The sequence below is a fragment of the Myotis yumanensis genome, unplaced genomic scaffold (genome assembly GCF_028538775.1).
Source record: "Myotis yumanensis isolate MYYU_CA2020_CCGP unplaced genomic scaffold, mMyoYum1.0.hap1 SCAF_1, whole genome shotgun sequence".
In the NCBI taxonomy this organism is placed as follows: Eukaryota; Metazoa; Chordata; class Mammalia; order Chiroptera; family Vespertilionidae; genus Myotis; species Myotis yumanensis.
The window spans coordinates 185,858,838-185,871,390 of NW_027223752.1; the positions used below are offsets into that span (position 1 = coordinate 185,858,838).

The following is a 12,553-nucleotide window of genomic DNA, read 5'->3' on the forward strand; positions in this document are numbered from 1 at the left end:
ATTAGCCAATGATTATTCTGCTAAGCGGTTAATTTCCAAAATATATAAAGAAAGTATACAACTCAACACCAGAAAGACAATTAAATTAAAAAATGGGCAAAGGACCTAAATAGACACTTCTCCAAAGTGACTCTTGGACATACAGAAGGGCAAGAGACATATGAAAAAATGCTCAAAGTCACTGATCACCAGAGAGATGCAAATGAAAACAACAATGAGGCATCACCTCATACCTGTCATAATAGCTACATCAACAAATCAACAAATGACAAGTGCTGGAAAGGATGTGGAGAAAAGGGAACCCTAGTACACTGCTGGTGGAAATACTGATTGGTGCAGCCACTGTGGAAAACATTGAGTTTTCTTAAAAAATTAAAAATGGGGCTGCCATTTGACCCAGTAATCCCACTTCTGGAAATATAGCCTAAGAATCCCTATCTGAAACACCAATCAGAAAGAATATATGTATCCCTATGTTCATAGCAGTATTATTTACCATAGCTAAGATCTGGAAACAGCCCAAGTGCCCATTAGCAGATGAGTGCATAAAAAAGCTGTGGTACATTTATACAATGGAATACTACATGGCCATAAAAAAGAAGAATCTCTTACCCTTTTGACAGCAAGGACCTGGATATTATTATGCTAAGTGAAATAAGTCTGACAGAGAAAGACAAATGCCACATGATCTCACTTATATGTAGAATCTAATGAACAATATAAACATGAACAAAATAGGTCCAGAGGCATGGTTACATGGGACAGAGTGTCAGATCTCAGAGGGGAGGGGTGATGGGAAGAGATTAACCAAAGAACATACACACATATATGCATAGCCAATGGACAGAGACAATAGTATGGTAAAGGCCTGGGTGGGGCAGGGACTGGGTAGAAGGGGGCAAAAGTGGGGGGGGAGGGGCGCCGGGGGGCGAGATGTGGAACATCTATAATACTAACAATAAAGAAATAAGCAAATAAATAAATAAATAGATAGATAATGTATCCAATGACCACCACATCACATGCCTTTTTAAAATGATGGAAACTAATTGGTGGACAGAAAAGAGGGTAAAGGGAAAGAATGAGAATTAAAATAAAAGGCAGGAATTATCTGCTCTGAGCATATATGCTAACCTATCAAAGATCTGAAGGTAGGTTAAAATTTAGCCACATAGAAGAAAACAAACAAAAAAAAAGACCAAAGAGTTTTTTAATTCAAACTCCAAGAATTGAGCGCCTACCATGCATCAGGTGCTTTTATTCACCTCTCCTCATAGAATCTGCACAATAACTCTTAGAGGCATATTCCTATATACACAAGTAGAAACTAAGGTTGCGATGGTTAGGTAACCTGTCCAAGGTTACAAGGATGGCCAGAAATTTCAAAGAACTTATTCATGCTTCCATCTTGTTCCTCAAAAATTGAGGGGGAATTAAAAAAGGAACAAAATTTTAAAAATCTATAATAATAAAAGTGTAATATGCTAATTAGACCAGCTATCCTTCCAGACCATCTTCTGGATGGAGCTGGGGCTGCGAGGGAAGCCCAGGTCCCGGGTGCCTGCTGGCGGTCGGAGGGAAGCCCAGATCCCAGGTGCCAGAGGGAAGCTGGTGCTGGCAACCAGGGGAAAGAAGGCCTACTCTTGCAAGAATTTTGTGCATCAGGCCTCTAGTAAATACTCTTCCCATTCTTTATTCCCCTCTAACCTTAGGCCAATGAATTGCAACTTTTTAACCTTTTCACCTCCATCATTAACCTTACAATTAACTTTCCTGGTTGACAACAGCATTTTTCAACCTTTAATCCATGTTCCTCTGATAAACATGAAAACTTCACACACCCTTCTAGAGATTCAGATACACACACCCCACCATCCAGATGGGTCACTCTCTACACACCATTTTCTCAGCCAAAATTTTACTTTTCATAGTTTACATTCCTAAAACAATTTTCCCAATATAATTGTGACATTCCTTAGAAATGATTATGTAGCGCTTGAAAATCAGTAGTTTAGAGAATCACTAAGAATTCAAGCCTTGTCCTCAAGTGGCTTGCCATATCAGGAGCTTATGCACACATCTATATATATAAAAGGCTAAGCGACCATTGGACCATCCGACCAGCCAGTACATATGACACACACTGACCATTAGGGGTCAGACGCTCAACACAGAAGCTGCCGAACTGTGGTTACTTGGCAGCCGCAGTTCTCAGGTGGCACACCCCAGAACCAGAGAGGAGGGAACCCAATTCCTCCTGGGGCTGCTCGATTCCACCTTCAGCAGTGGGTTATGTTGTTGCTGGGGCACTGTCGCCCCGAATCTGGTTTACTGCCGAGCTGCCATTCTTCTAATTAATTTCCTTTCAATGTGCACAAATCCAGGCCCTGGGCCACTAGTATAGAGATATTCAGCAATGCACAAGGCAGCATGCAGTAGGTTCTCAATAAAAAATTATTACCTGAAACGATAAGCAGCTAAGAAGGAGTTAGAGAAGAGCTGGGTCAGTTCCTTGACAAATAGCAGTTACTACAATCAGCTATTCAGAAGGCACCCCACACACATTTAAAATTCCAGAATTTGAGTTTATGGTCATGAAAAAGCCATCCATTGTCAATAAAACTTAGAAAAGTAAATATATAGTGTACAAAACTAAATGACCTTTTAAACAGTATGTAGGTTGTAACCAGGGAAACTTGAGATTTTTCAACTTTCAATCAAAGAGCCCATAGAATGTTCTTGGGACTGGAACGCAAAAGAAACAACCAAATCAGCTGCAAACATACTAAGGAATAATGAGTAACAGGAAAGGCTGGACCTTGAATGGAATCTACAAAAAGGCAGGGTATTTGCCCAGAACTCAAGATGTTCTAATACTGAACACTAACAAAGATGTTCTAATACTAAACAACCAGTACAATTTTTAAGGGAACTATTCCTATAGTCAGAAAAAGTAATCCCCTATACTAATCCCCGCCTAACAGAAATGTCTTTGAAACAACTACTGCTGTTCTAGTGGGAGGATGGGGAGTGCTGGGTTGCCACTTTCATCCCCTTTGCCTAACGCAGATATCACTGCGAGTCGCAACTCTTTCCTGATAAGCCCAGCTTCCTCCTAACACAGATGCTCCAGGCAACTACAACCAACAAGTCAGAGTTGGCTCACACAATGAATCCCCATCCTAATTCCATATATGCCAAGCATCTCACTGACCTAATAACTTAGTCTTGGCAAAGAGGATGGCTCCTTATGCCACCTCTACCTGGTTTCCAAGCCAAGTGATGGGTCTCCCACAACAATTCGAAATTGTTCTTGATAGTTTGATTAACAAAGAGTCCATTTCTGAAAGTCTCTTCAACTCTAGATGGACAAAAATGAAAACTTAAGGTGCTGCCAAACTGAAGGCCAGATCCTAGACCAGTGATATCTCTTCAAAGTATAGTAGTTATTTGCCAGGCTGACAGCAATTACTGTTCTCTCTCCAGGACATTGCTTTAGCTGTACCTTGAATTATGGTACTAAAGCAAGAAACACAAGAGTCGGCACCTGGAAGCCAGTCTGTGCGATTTACCCTCACTCCATCCTTACTTGGGTAGAAATTCCAACAGACATTGCTGTATGGAAGAACAGCTCAATTATTTCAGCGTTCTGAGAAAGAGTGAACACCAGCTGAAGAGGATCCTGTGCTATAAGGAGAATATCCTGAAGAAGTCAAACAGTAGGAGGCAGCTTGATGTGACCATGTTCAGAGTGTGAAGTCAGGAAGAAAATCCTAGCTGGTGTGGTTTGGTTGGTTGGAGTGTTGTCCCCTACACCAAAGGTGGCGGGTTTGATTCCTGGTCAGGGCACATATCCAGATTGCTAGTTTGATCAGGGTCAGGGCCCGTGTGGGAGGCAACTGATAGCCAGAGGCAACTGATAGATGTTTCTCATAGCATTCTCGTTTTCTTTCTCTCTCTCTCTCTCTTTCTCTCTCTCTCTCTAATGAATAAAAGCATATTCTCCAGTGAGGATTTAAAAAAAACACCTGAGAAATATCTCCCACGTACAAATAACAGAATCTCCTGTTATCAGCAGATAGAAGAGATTTGCAGGAGATTAATAGGTGAAAGATTAGCAAACCATCTCCAGGTATGATACCAGCAGACTGGAGATGATAGATAGATAGATGCGGGGTCCAGCCCCAGTATTCCAAGAGTTCCCAAAGGTGTGGACGGAGTCAGCGAAGAATGAAGGATACGGAGACAGTGTTCAGTTGATCAGCATAGCCAGGTTCTCTAGCCAGGTTCTCCCTTTATTCTCCTGTTACATCTGTATTTATACCATTTGATTTTAATCCTATCCATTCTATTCCAAAGGTTATCTCCATTCCAAGGTCACTACTCTACTGTTCAGTTAAGCTACAAGGAAGTAACTGAAGGAGATTATCCTAAATAAAGATTATGTAGCTTAAGCATGATTGTTCGTAGTTAAGGTGATTAACTACCCGCCCGGTACTTAGTTAAGGGGTTTAGATAGATAGATGTAGGTAGATAGATGATAGATAGAAAGATGATAGATAGGTAGGTAGATAGATAGATAGATAGATAGATAGATAGATAGATGATAGATAGATAGATAGATGATAGATAGATAGATAGATAGATAGATAGATAGATAGATAGATGGATGTAGGAGCCACCTTGCAGGCTGGGTTTCATCCTGAGATAGAAAATAAGGGCAGAGAGGGATCACCAAGATGGCGGCATAGGTAAACACCGGAGACTGCTGCCGCAACAACCACTTCAAAAATACAACTAAAAGACGGAACGGACATCACCCAGAACCACAGGAAGGCTGGCTGAGGAGAGACTCTTCAACTAGAAGGAAAGACAACAGCATACCGAGGCTCAGAGGAGGTGCAGTGTGGAAAATTTAAAGGTGCGGAGGTGCGCTCGCAAAGTGGGCTGGTGGCTGAGGGCGAGGTTGTCATTTTCAATCAGGAGGGAGTCTCAGACACTGAGCTCCAGATCCGGGCGAGTCTCTAGGGACTCAGACTCAAACGGGAGAAGCGGGATTGTCTGGCATCAGCTGGAACATGAGGGCAGCTTTCTCTCCGAGGTTTGCAGCGGTTGCCGGGGTTCTGAGAAGCAGAGCCTTTGGGAACGGGACTGAGAGCAGCCATAACTGCTCCCTCCACCCGCCCTGTTGATCCCGTGCAACCCGCTCCGTCCAAGCCCTGCGCAGAGCCATTTGCCGGATCGCCTCAGACAAAGGCTAGATTAGCACCTCCCCAGAGGATAGAAGTTTTCCCACAGCTGATTCTCACAGCTAGTCGGCCTGGTGGTCAAATCCCTCTAGTATTAACTACAACAATCAAGGCTTAACTAGAACAAGACTTCGCACAAAGACCACAAGGGGATGCACCAAGAAAGCATAAAAAATGTGGAGACAAAAAAACATGACAGAAATGGAGGATATAGAGCTAAAAAACGTAATTTTGAGGGCTTGTAATAAACTTGAGGAGAGCCTCACGAAAACTAATGAGACCCTCGATGCTATGATAAAGAAACAACTAGAAATTAAGCATACACTGACTGAAATAAAGAATATTATACCCAATAGCAGACCAGAGGAGCGCAAGAATCAAGTCAAAGATTTGAAATGCGAAGAAGCAAAAAACACCCAACCGGAAAAGCAAAATGAAAAAAGAATCCGAAAATACGAAGATAGTGTAAGGAGCCTCTGGGACAGCTTCAAGCGCACTAATATCAGAATTATAGGGGTGCCAGAAGATGAGAGACAGCAAGATATTGAAAACCTATTTGAAGAAATAATGGCAGAAAACTTCCCCCACCTGGTGAAAGAAATGGACTTACAGGTCCAAGAAGCGCAGAGAACCCCAAGCAAAAGGAATCCAAAGAGGACCACACCAAGACACATCATAATTAAAATGCCAAGAGCAAAAGACAAAGAGAAAATCTTAAAAGCAGCAAGAGAAAGAGACTCAATTACCTACAAGGGAATACCCATACTACTGTCAGCTGATTTCTCAACAGAAACTTTGCAGGCCAGAAGGGAATGGCAAGAAATATTCAAAGTGCTGAATACCAAGAACCTACAACCAAAATTACTTTATCCAGCAAAGCTATCATTCAGAAGTGAAGGTCAGATAAAGAGCTTCACAGATAAGGAAAAGCTAAAGGACTTCATCGCCACTAAACCAGTATTATACGAAATGCTGAACGGTATCCTTTAAGAAGAGGAAGAAGAAAAAGGTAAAGATACAAATTGTGAACAACAAACATGCATCTATCAACAAGTGAATCTAAGAATCAAGTGAATAAATAATCTGATGTACAGAATGAACTGGTGATTATAATGAATCAGGGACATAGAAAGGGAATGGACTGACTATTCTTGAGGGGGGAAAGGGGAATGGGAGATGCAGGAAGAGACTGGACAAAAATCGTGCACCTATGGTTGAGGACAGTGGGTGGGGAGTGAGGGTGGAGGGTGGGGTGGGAACTGGGAGGAGGGGAGTTATGGGGGGGAAAGAAGAGGAACAAATGTAATCTGAACAATAAAGATTTTTTAAAAAATTAAAAAATAAATAAATAAACATATGCTGGAATAATAAAAAAGAAAATAAGGGCAGAAAAATGAGAACCCACATTAGAAATTAGAGAAATGAGGACGCTAGACCCTAAATAATATTATTATTCTTTGAATAGCAGCAAACACTTACATAACATGTCTCAGCACCTGTCTGAGATGTTTGGCATATTTTAACATACTTAAACAAGCCTATGGAAATCAGTGTTATCGTTCCTCCTGTTGGATAGATGAGAAAATTGGGCTTCCCTAAAGCCTGGTATTAAGAAGCAGAGCTGGGAGTTTGGTATCACATCTAAGATAATCTGTACCTAAAGGCTGTACTCCTGACCACTAGGCAAACACACCCTCTCCTTAGTTCTGACCACTTCATTCAAACTACTGAACTGAGTCTCAGTTTCCTTATCTGTATAAAAGGGGGATAAGTGCCCCCCTGCCTTCCAAGGCTTTGGGGAGTAGATGCCGACAGTGAGCAGGAGAGCCCTTGTGGTTGAATGAAGCCACATATATGATGAAGCTGCAGCCGTTCCCCACTGGGCTTTCTTTGCAGGACTTGGAAAGAGGAATGTAAGGAGGACAGAGGTCAAAGACACACGTTCAATGACATTTCAAGTGCCACCAATTAGATAAAATTTCCATGACTTCATTAAAATATTATCAGATTTTTTTTCTAGCATTCAGCAATTGGTTTCTTATCTTGAGCACAAACATGACGCCTTAGTACAGGAAAGGACCTCTGAAACCAGGGGTTGTAAAAACTTGGGAGAGTGAAGCGACAGCGCACTGCGTGACAGATAGAAAGAAAGCGAATGATATAAAAGGTGGCCGCACTGTTAATCTGTCAGTAAAAATAATAATAACGGAGCACCGGGTGGGGTAGCTCTGCCTCCAAGAAGAGGAACAATAGAGTGGTCCAGGGGTCCCAGCCCCGATCTCTCCAGCTCTGCAGAAGCTGTCTGGGCGCTACCGCAGAGGATAAACCGAAACGCACACCCTGCGGACTACTGACCTTCAGAACTGGTCCCCCCTAAACTGGGCTCTACTCTCGGTCCGCACCCCCAGACTCTCCCTGAAGCCCTCCGAGGTGCGGGGACACTCACCTCTAAAGTTTTCACCAGGATCTTCATGTACATCTCGGAGATGCCCAGAGACACCCCGAAGGCCGAAGGCAGGAGGATGAAGCCGAGCACCAGCGTCAGCCAGGTGAAAAGGATCTTCCCCACCAGCTCTGCGCCCTCCATGGCTGTGGGCTGTGCGCACCCTGTCGGAAGGGGTCCCGGCGGAGGTCCGAGCGCGAAGGCTGTCCCTGTCCCCAGGCACTCGGGCGGCAGCTCCTGGAGCAGAGGCGCGGAGACCGGCCCGGGAGAATCAGCGCCGCCGCCTCCCGGCACTCACCTCTGCAGGGGAAAAAGAGAGGAAGGAAAAACTTTCAGAACGACGGCAATTTCCTTCCTTCCTTTTGGGGGTCCTCCTGCGGTGGCCGGTTAACTCTTTCTCCGCTGGAGACCCAGACCAGCGCGGAAGCCACGGCGCCGCGCACGCAGAGCCGGTGGCACCAGCCAGGAGAGGCGAGCTGGGGTGAACCCGCGGCGCCCGGAACGCGCCCCACCCGGTGCCTGATTTCCTCTGGGTTGCGATCGCGACAACTCAGCGGGTGACTCACCGAGGCCCTTGGGGAGTAAGGATCCCTGCGAGCGTCCCGCACTGCACCACCCCAGCCTCTGTGGGAACTGGCTCCGGGCAGGAGACCGTACTGGTGGCTGGCCGCCCGAAGCCCTATTTCTGCGCGCCGCCCTGGCCCCACCTCCTCTGCCACCCAACCCGGAGCACCCAAGCTGGGTCGGCTCCGAGAGCGTCGCAGCCTCCCGGGCGTCCTCGTTTCGTCCCCTTGCCCCGCCTCCCCCAGCACTCTCAGCGGGAATCCCTTCAGGAGCAGAATTTTCACCTACAAAATGTTGGCATTCTCTCCACCACCCCCAAACGAACTACTACGTGTCCGGGATGCTTGAGAAGGTCTTGTTTGTGTGGTCGCACAACTTCTTGCAAAGACTTTCGGGGAGAGCGAAATGCTCAGAGCGCAGCGAGCTGCCGTTTACCCTGCTCCCAGGTCCCCCACACCTTCCCCTCCGTCCCCTACCGAGCTGAGCTTTCTAGGGTGGGGTGAAAACTCTCTCCGCGAGTCGCCTACACACTCAGCTGCTGTCTCCCCGGCACAGAAATTTTTCAGCTGAGGCTCGCTCTCTTCCTGGGGTAAGAATCCAACCACAGATTCCCTTACTGTTCACGCAACACTCAAGCGCACTGAGAGCTGCAGAAAAACGCCAGGCTGGCGCAAGCCTTCACCAAGCTGACAGCGCCTCCTGGATATTATCGCCGCACTACTGCCTTGCTAGCGCTGATGAGAACGAGGAATGCAAACGCCTGTGGGTATTTACTTCACTTCATGCTTCTTTGAGAGGTGATCTGATTTTAAGACTGAGCATGAGAATCCGGATTCTGGGAGTGCAGTAGATAAGAAAATCCGGATGCCAGGTTTTCCGGACCATCACTGGTGGTCTCTTACCGGTGTTAACTGAAACTGGAAAAAACTAGGAGAGCCAGCAAACTGAATGGAAACTGTTGATAGCAAATACTGTAGAGAAAATGGCCCGTCCTCAGGGCGTGGAGGAAGTGGGAAGCAGAAGGGAGGAGGCCAAGGAGGAGAGAAGTTAAATTGCCAAGAATGTAAATCTTTGTCCTCTGCACCTCCTGCCAGTTAGTTATCGTAAACCCCCTTTCCCACTGAGAAGGGGGAAAATGATAACTTGGTCATAAATAACAAGTTATGAATGAAGACGTCCAAGCACTTGGTTTCTCAAAATTAAACGTGGTCTGCCAGTTTACAAAAACAAGGACAACACAACTGCTGGAATCTTTGAAAACCAAAGTGCCCCCCCACACACACACACACACACATACAGTATAGAACCAAAGGACCAGGTCATAACTTAAGCATCCGAACCTTTTCAGAAGCCAAGGGTCTATTATCTAGAAACATCCAGAGTTGGTGCCCCTTACCATAAATGGCCAAGTTCTGAGATCCACCAATTAAATCTTGTCCTACCAGCACTTCTGTATACCTGTTCCCTCTAACCCCTTAAAGTCCCTTAACCTAGTCCAGTGAGCAAGATGGATTTGAGGCACCATTAGATCTCCCACCCTCCGTGTTGGCACCTTCTCAATCAATAAATCTCTCCTTATTCCAAACTCTTGACGTTTTGAGTTTTGGCCTTCTGAAGCATTGGGTTTATAAGCTTTGGTTAGGTAACATACTGAAAATAAAAAATCTCGTTATCCTGGATTAGGGAGGTCCTAAATCTAAGATGGTGTCTTTAAAGAAAGTGGAAGAAAAGACAGGCAGAAGGCCATGTGAAGACTGAGGCAGTGAGTAGAGTAATGCAGGCCCAAGACCAGGAACCCTGGGGCCCTTGGAGGGAGCATGACTCAGCAGACACCTTGATTTTGATGGGGGGGAGGGGGGGCCTATAACCTAAAAGATAGAGCACCTGAATTAATCTGAAATGTAATAATAAAAGTTTTCTTAAAGTTTCCTTTCAAGGCCTGTGCGAAGCGATTGAGGAGGTGACTCAGCTGTGAATCCAGCAAACAGAACTGAAAAGCATGGCCAGACCTACCTGTCCCAAATAAGTTTCTATTTTTATATATTTAAGGCCCGTCACCTATGTTGAGGTGCGGGGGGTGCTGTTCCTAAGTGGGACATGCACAGGTGGTCTGGACCATCCGCTTGAGGCTTGCGCCAATACCTTCTGGTCAGACACTTTCGCAGAGACAGCACCGAGATCTGAGCCGAGCCGGAGAAATTACACACAGACAAACAGGTTAGATTTAGATGCAAGTACACAGGGGATTTATTTACCAGTTCCTGATGGGTCTCAGGCGCTGGGAAGGATCCACCCAGCGATGCTCGCTGACACACACACAGGGGTAGAGGGCACCGTTGGCTGCTGGCTCCTTCGTTGATCGACAGTTAATTGGGCAGAGTTTCGTGCTGGGAACCGAGATGTGAGCACACACAGGTCCTCACGCTCTGGGGACAAGAGAGCTATGCGCTGGAGAGCGACACGCTGCTGTCTGGTTATATACCCCTCTGGAGGTGTGGTCTTCGTTGGTGTGTGTTATCAGCGGCTGCCACGTGTGGATCCACCTGGTGTCTGTTAATCTATGGGTGTGTACCAGCTTTGAGCATCAGATAGGTTGTTTATCAGTACTAAGCAGAGCTACGAGGGTGCATTCCTGGGTCCCATACAGCATTCCTATATCTAACATTACTATAACAGTCCGCACAGGGTTACATGCTTTAAGTCTTACATTCTAAGGTCCTAACATTAAGTACCATAATGATTACTATAACACTACCCACCAGGAGTCAAAACATTATCTCATTCACCTGATGACTCATTACAATACCCCCAGGCCTGCACATAGCTGCATTCCTTCCCTGCCTCACCCTAGCCCAGGGGTGGGCAAACTTTTTGACTCGAGGGCCACAATGGGTTCTTAAACTGGACCGGAGGGCCGGAACAAAAGCATGGATGGAGTGTTTGTGTGAAACTCATACAGTTTCTCCCTGTATGAGTCTGGGTCCCCAGAGACTCACCCGGAACTGGAGTTCAGAGCAGTCGGGAGCCTGAGACTCCCTCCCGATTGAAAAAGACAACCGTGTCCTCAGCTGCTAGCCCTTTCCACGTGCACCATGTCCTCAGTTGCCATCCCTTCCAGCGTGCGCCTCCGCACCTCTGCACTTTACTTCCGCACCTCCTCTGAGTCTCAGTGTGCTTTTCTCTTTAGTTCTAGTTGTAGAATTTCCACTCAGCCAGCCTTCCTGTGGTTCTGGATGATGTCCATTTTGTCTTTTAGTTGTATTTTTGAAGTGGTTGTGAGAGGCAGCAATTTCCAGTGTTTACCTATGCCGCCATCTTGGTTCACATCCTGAAATTAAAACTTCTTGACTAAAACCAAGTCATGATCCCCAGCTGGTGTGGCTCAGTGGATTGAGTGTTGTCCCATGGACCAGGAGGTCACGGTTCAATTTCAGGTCAGGGCACATGCCCTGGGTGTGGGCTCCATCTCCAGTAGGGGGCATGCAGGAGGCAGCCAAAGGATGTGTCTCTCCCATTGATGTTTCTATTTCCCTCTCCCTCTTCCTTTCTCTCTGTCTAAAAATCAATGAAAATATTGAAAAATGAATCAATTAAAAAAAATAAAAGCAAGTCATGGTAAGGAATCTTCCTTTTTTTATTTTTTTATTTTTTTATTTTATTTTTTTTTTAATATTTTTTATTGATTTCAGAGAGGAAGAGAGAGGGAGAGAAAGATAGAAACATCAATGATGAGAGAGAATCACTGACTGGCTGCCTCCTGCAGGCCCCCCACTGGGGACCAAGCCCACAACCCTGGGCATGTGCCCTTGACTGGAATCGAACCTGGGACCCTCTGGTCCGCAGGTCAATGCTCCATCCACTGAGCCAAACCAGCTAGTGCAGGAATCTTCCTTGACAAAAGTCAATCTTTACTTTAACTGAGCCTGTCTATTGTCTATTTGCAGGCACTATAACAAACCTTTGAAATGTCAGAGTAATTTCCTTTTGCCAGACCCCTCTAGGCACAGTCACTACACCAGAGCAAGAGACCACTGAACCCCTCATTGTTATTGTTATCAGGTCAATTGTTAGCTGTTAACTATTCTATTCTCACCTTGTAAAAGAAGTGTATCTCTATCCCTTTTACTTTTAATCCAATCCCAGAGATGACTCCCACCACCACCACCACCCTGCCCCACTTTGCTTTCCTATGACAACAGTCCCTTTGAGAAAGACTGGGACACAGATCAACAGAATAAATTTTCTGCAGCGCTAAAGAGAACCCAGTATCCGCTTCTTTTAAGTGGTTCTTAGTCTA

General features: G+C 45.5%; 1 protein-coding gene across 1 annotated transcript in view; it reads right to left on the bottom strand.

Moving 5' to 3' along the window:
- Positions 1-8,358, bottom strand: part of GPAT3 (glycerol-3-phosphate acyltransferase 3) — a 63,630-nt gene extending 55,272 nt beyond the window's left edge. The window contains exons 1-2 of the mRNA XM_070393497.1: positions 8,259-8,358; positions 7,696-7,992 (exon numbers count right to left, since the gene is read on the bottom strand). Coding sequence (XP_070249598.1) covers positions 7,696-7,836 — 141 coding nt within the window. The 5' untranslated portion in view covers positions 7,837-7,992; positions 8,259-8,358. The remainder of the gene's footprint in view (positions 1-7,695; positions 7,993-8,258) is intronic.
- Positions 8,359-12,553: the final 4,195 nt, after the last annotated feature.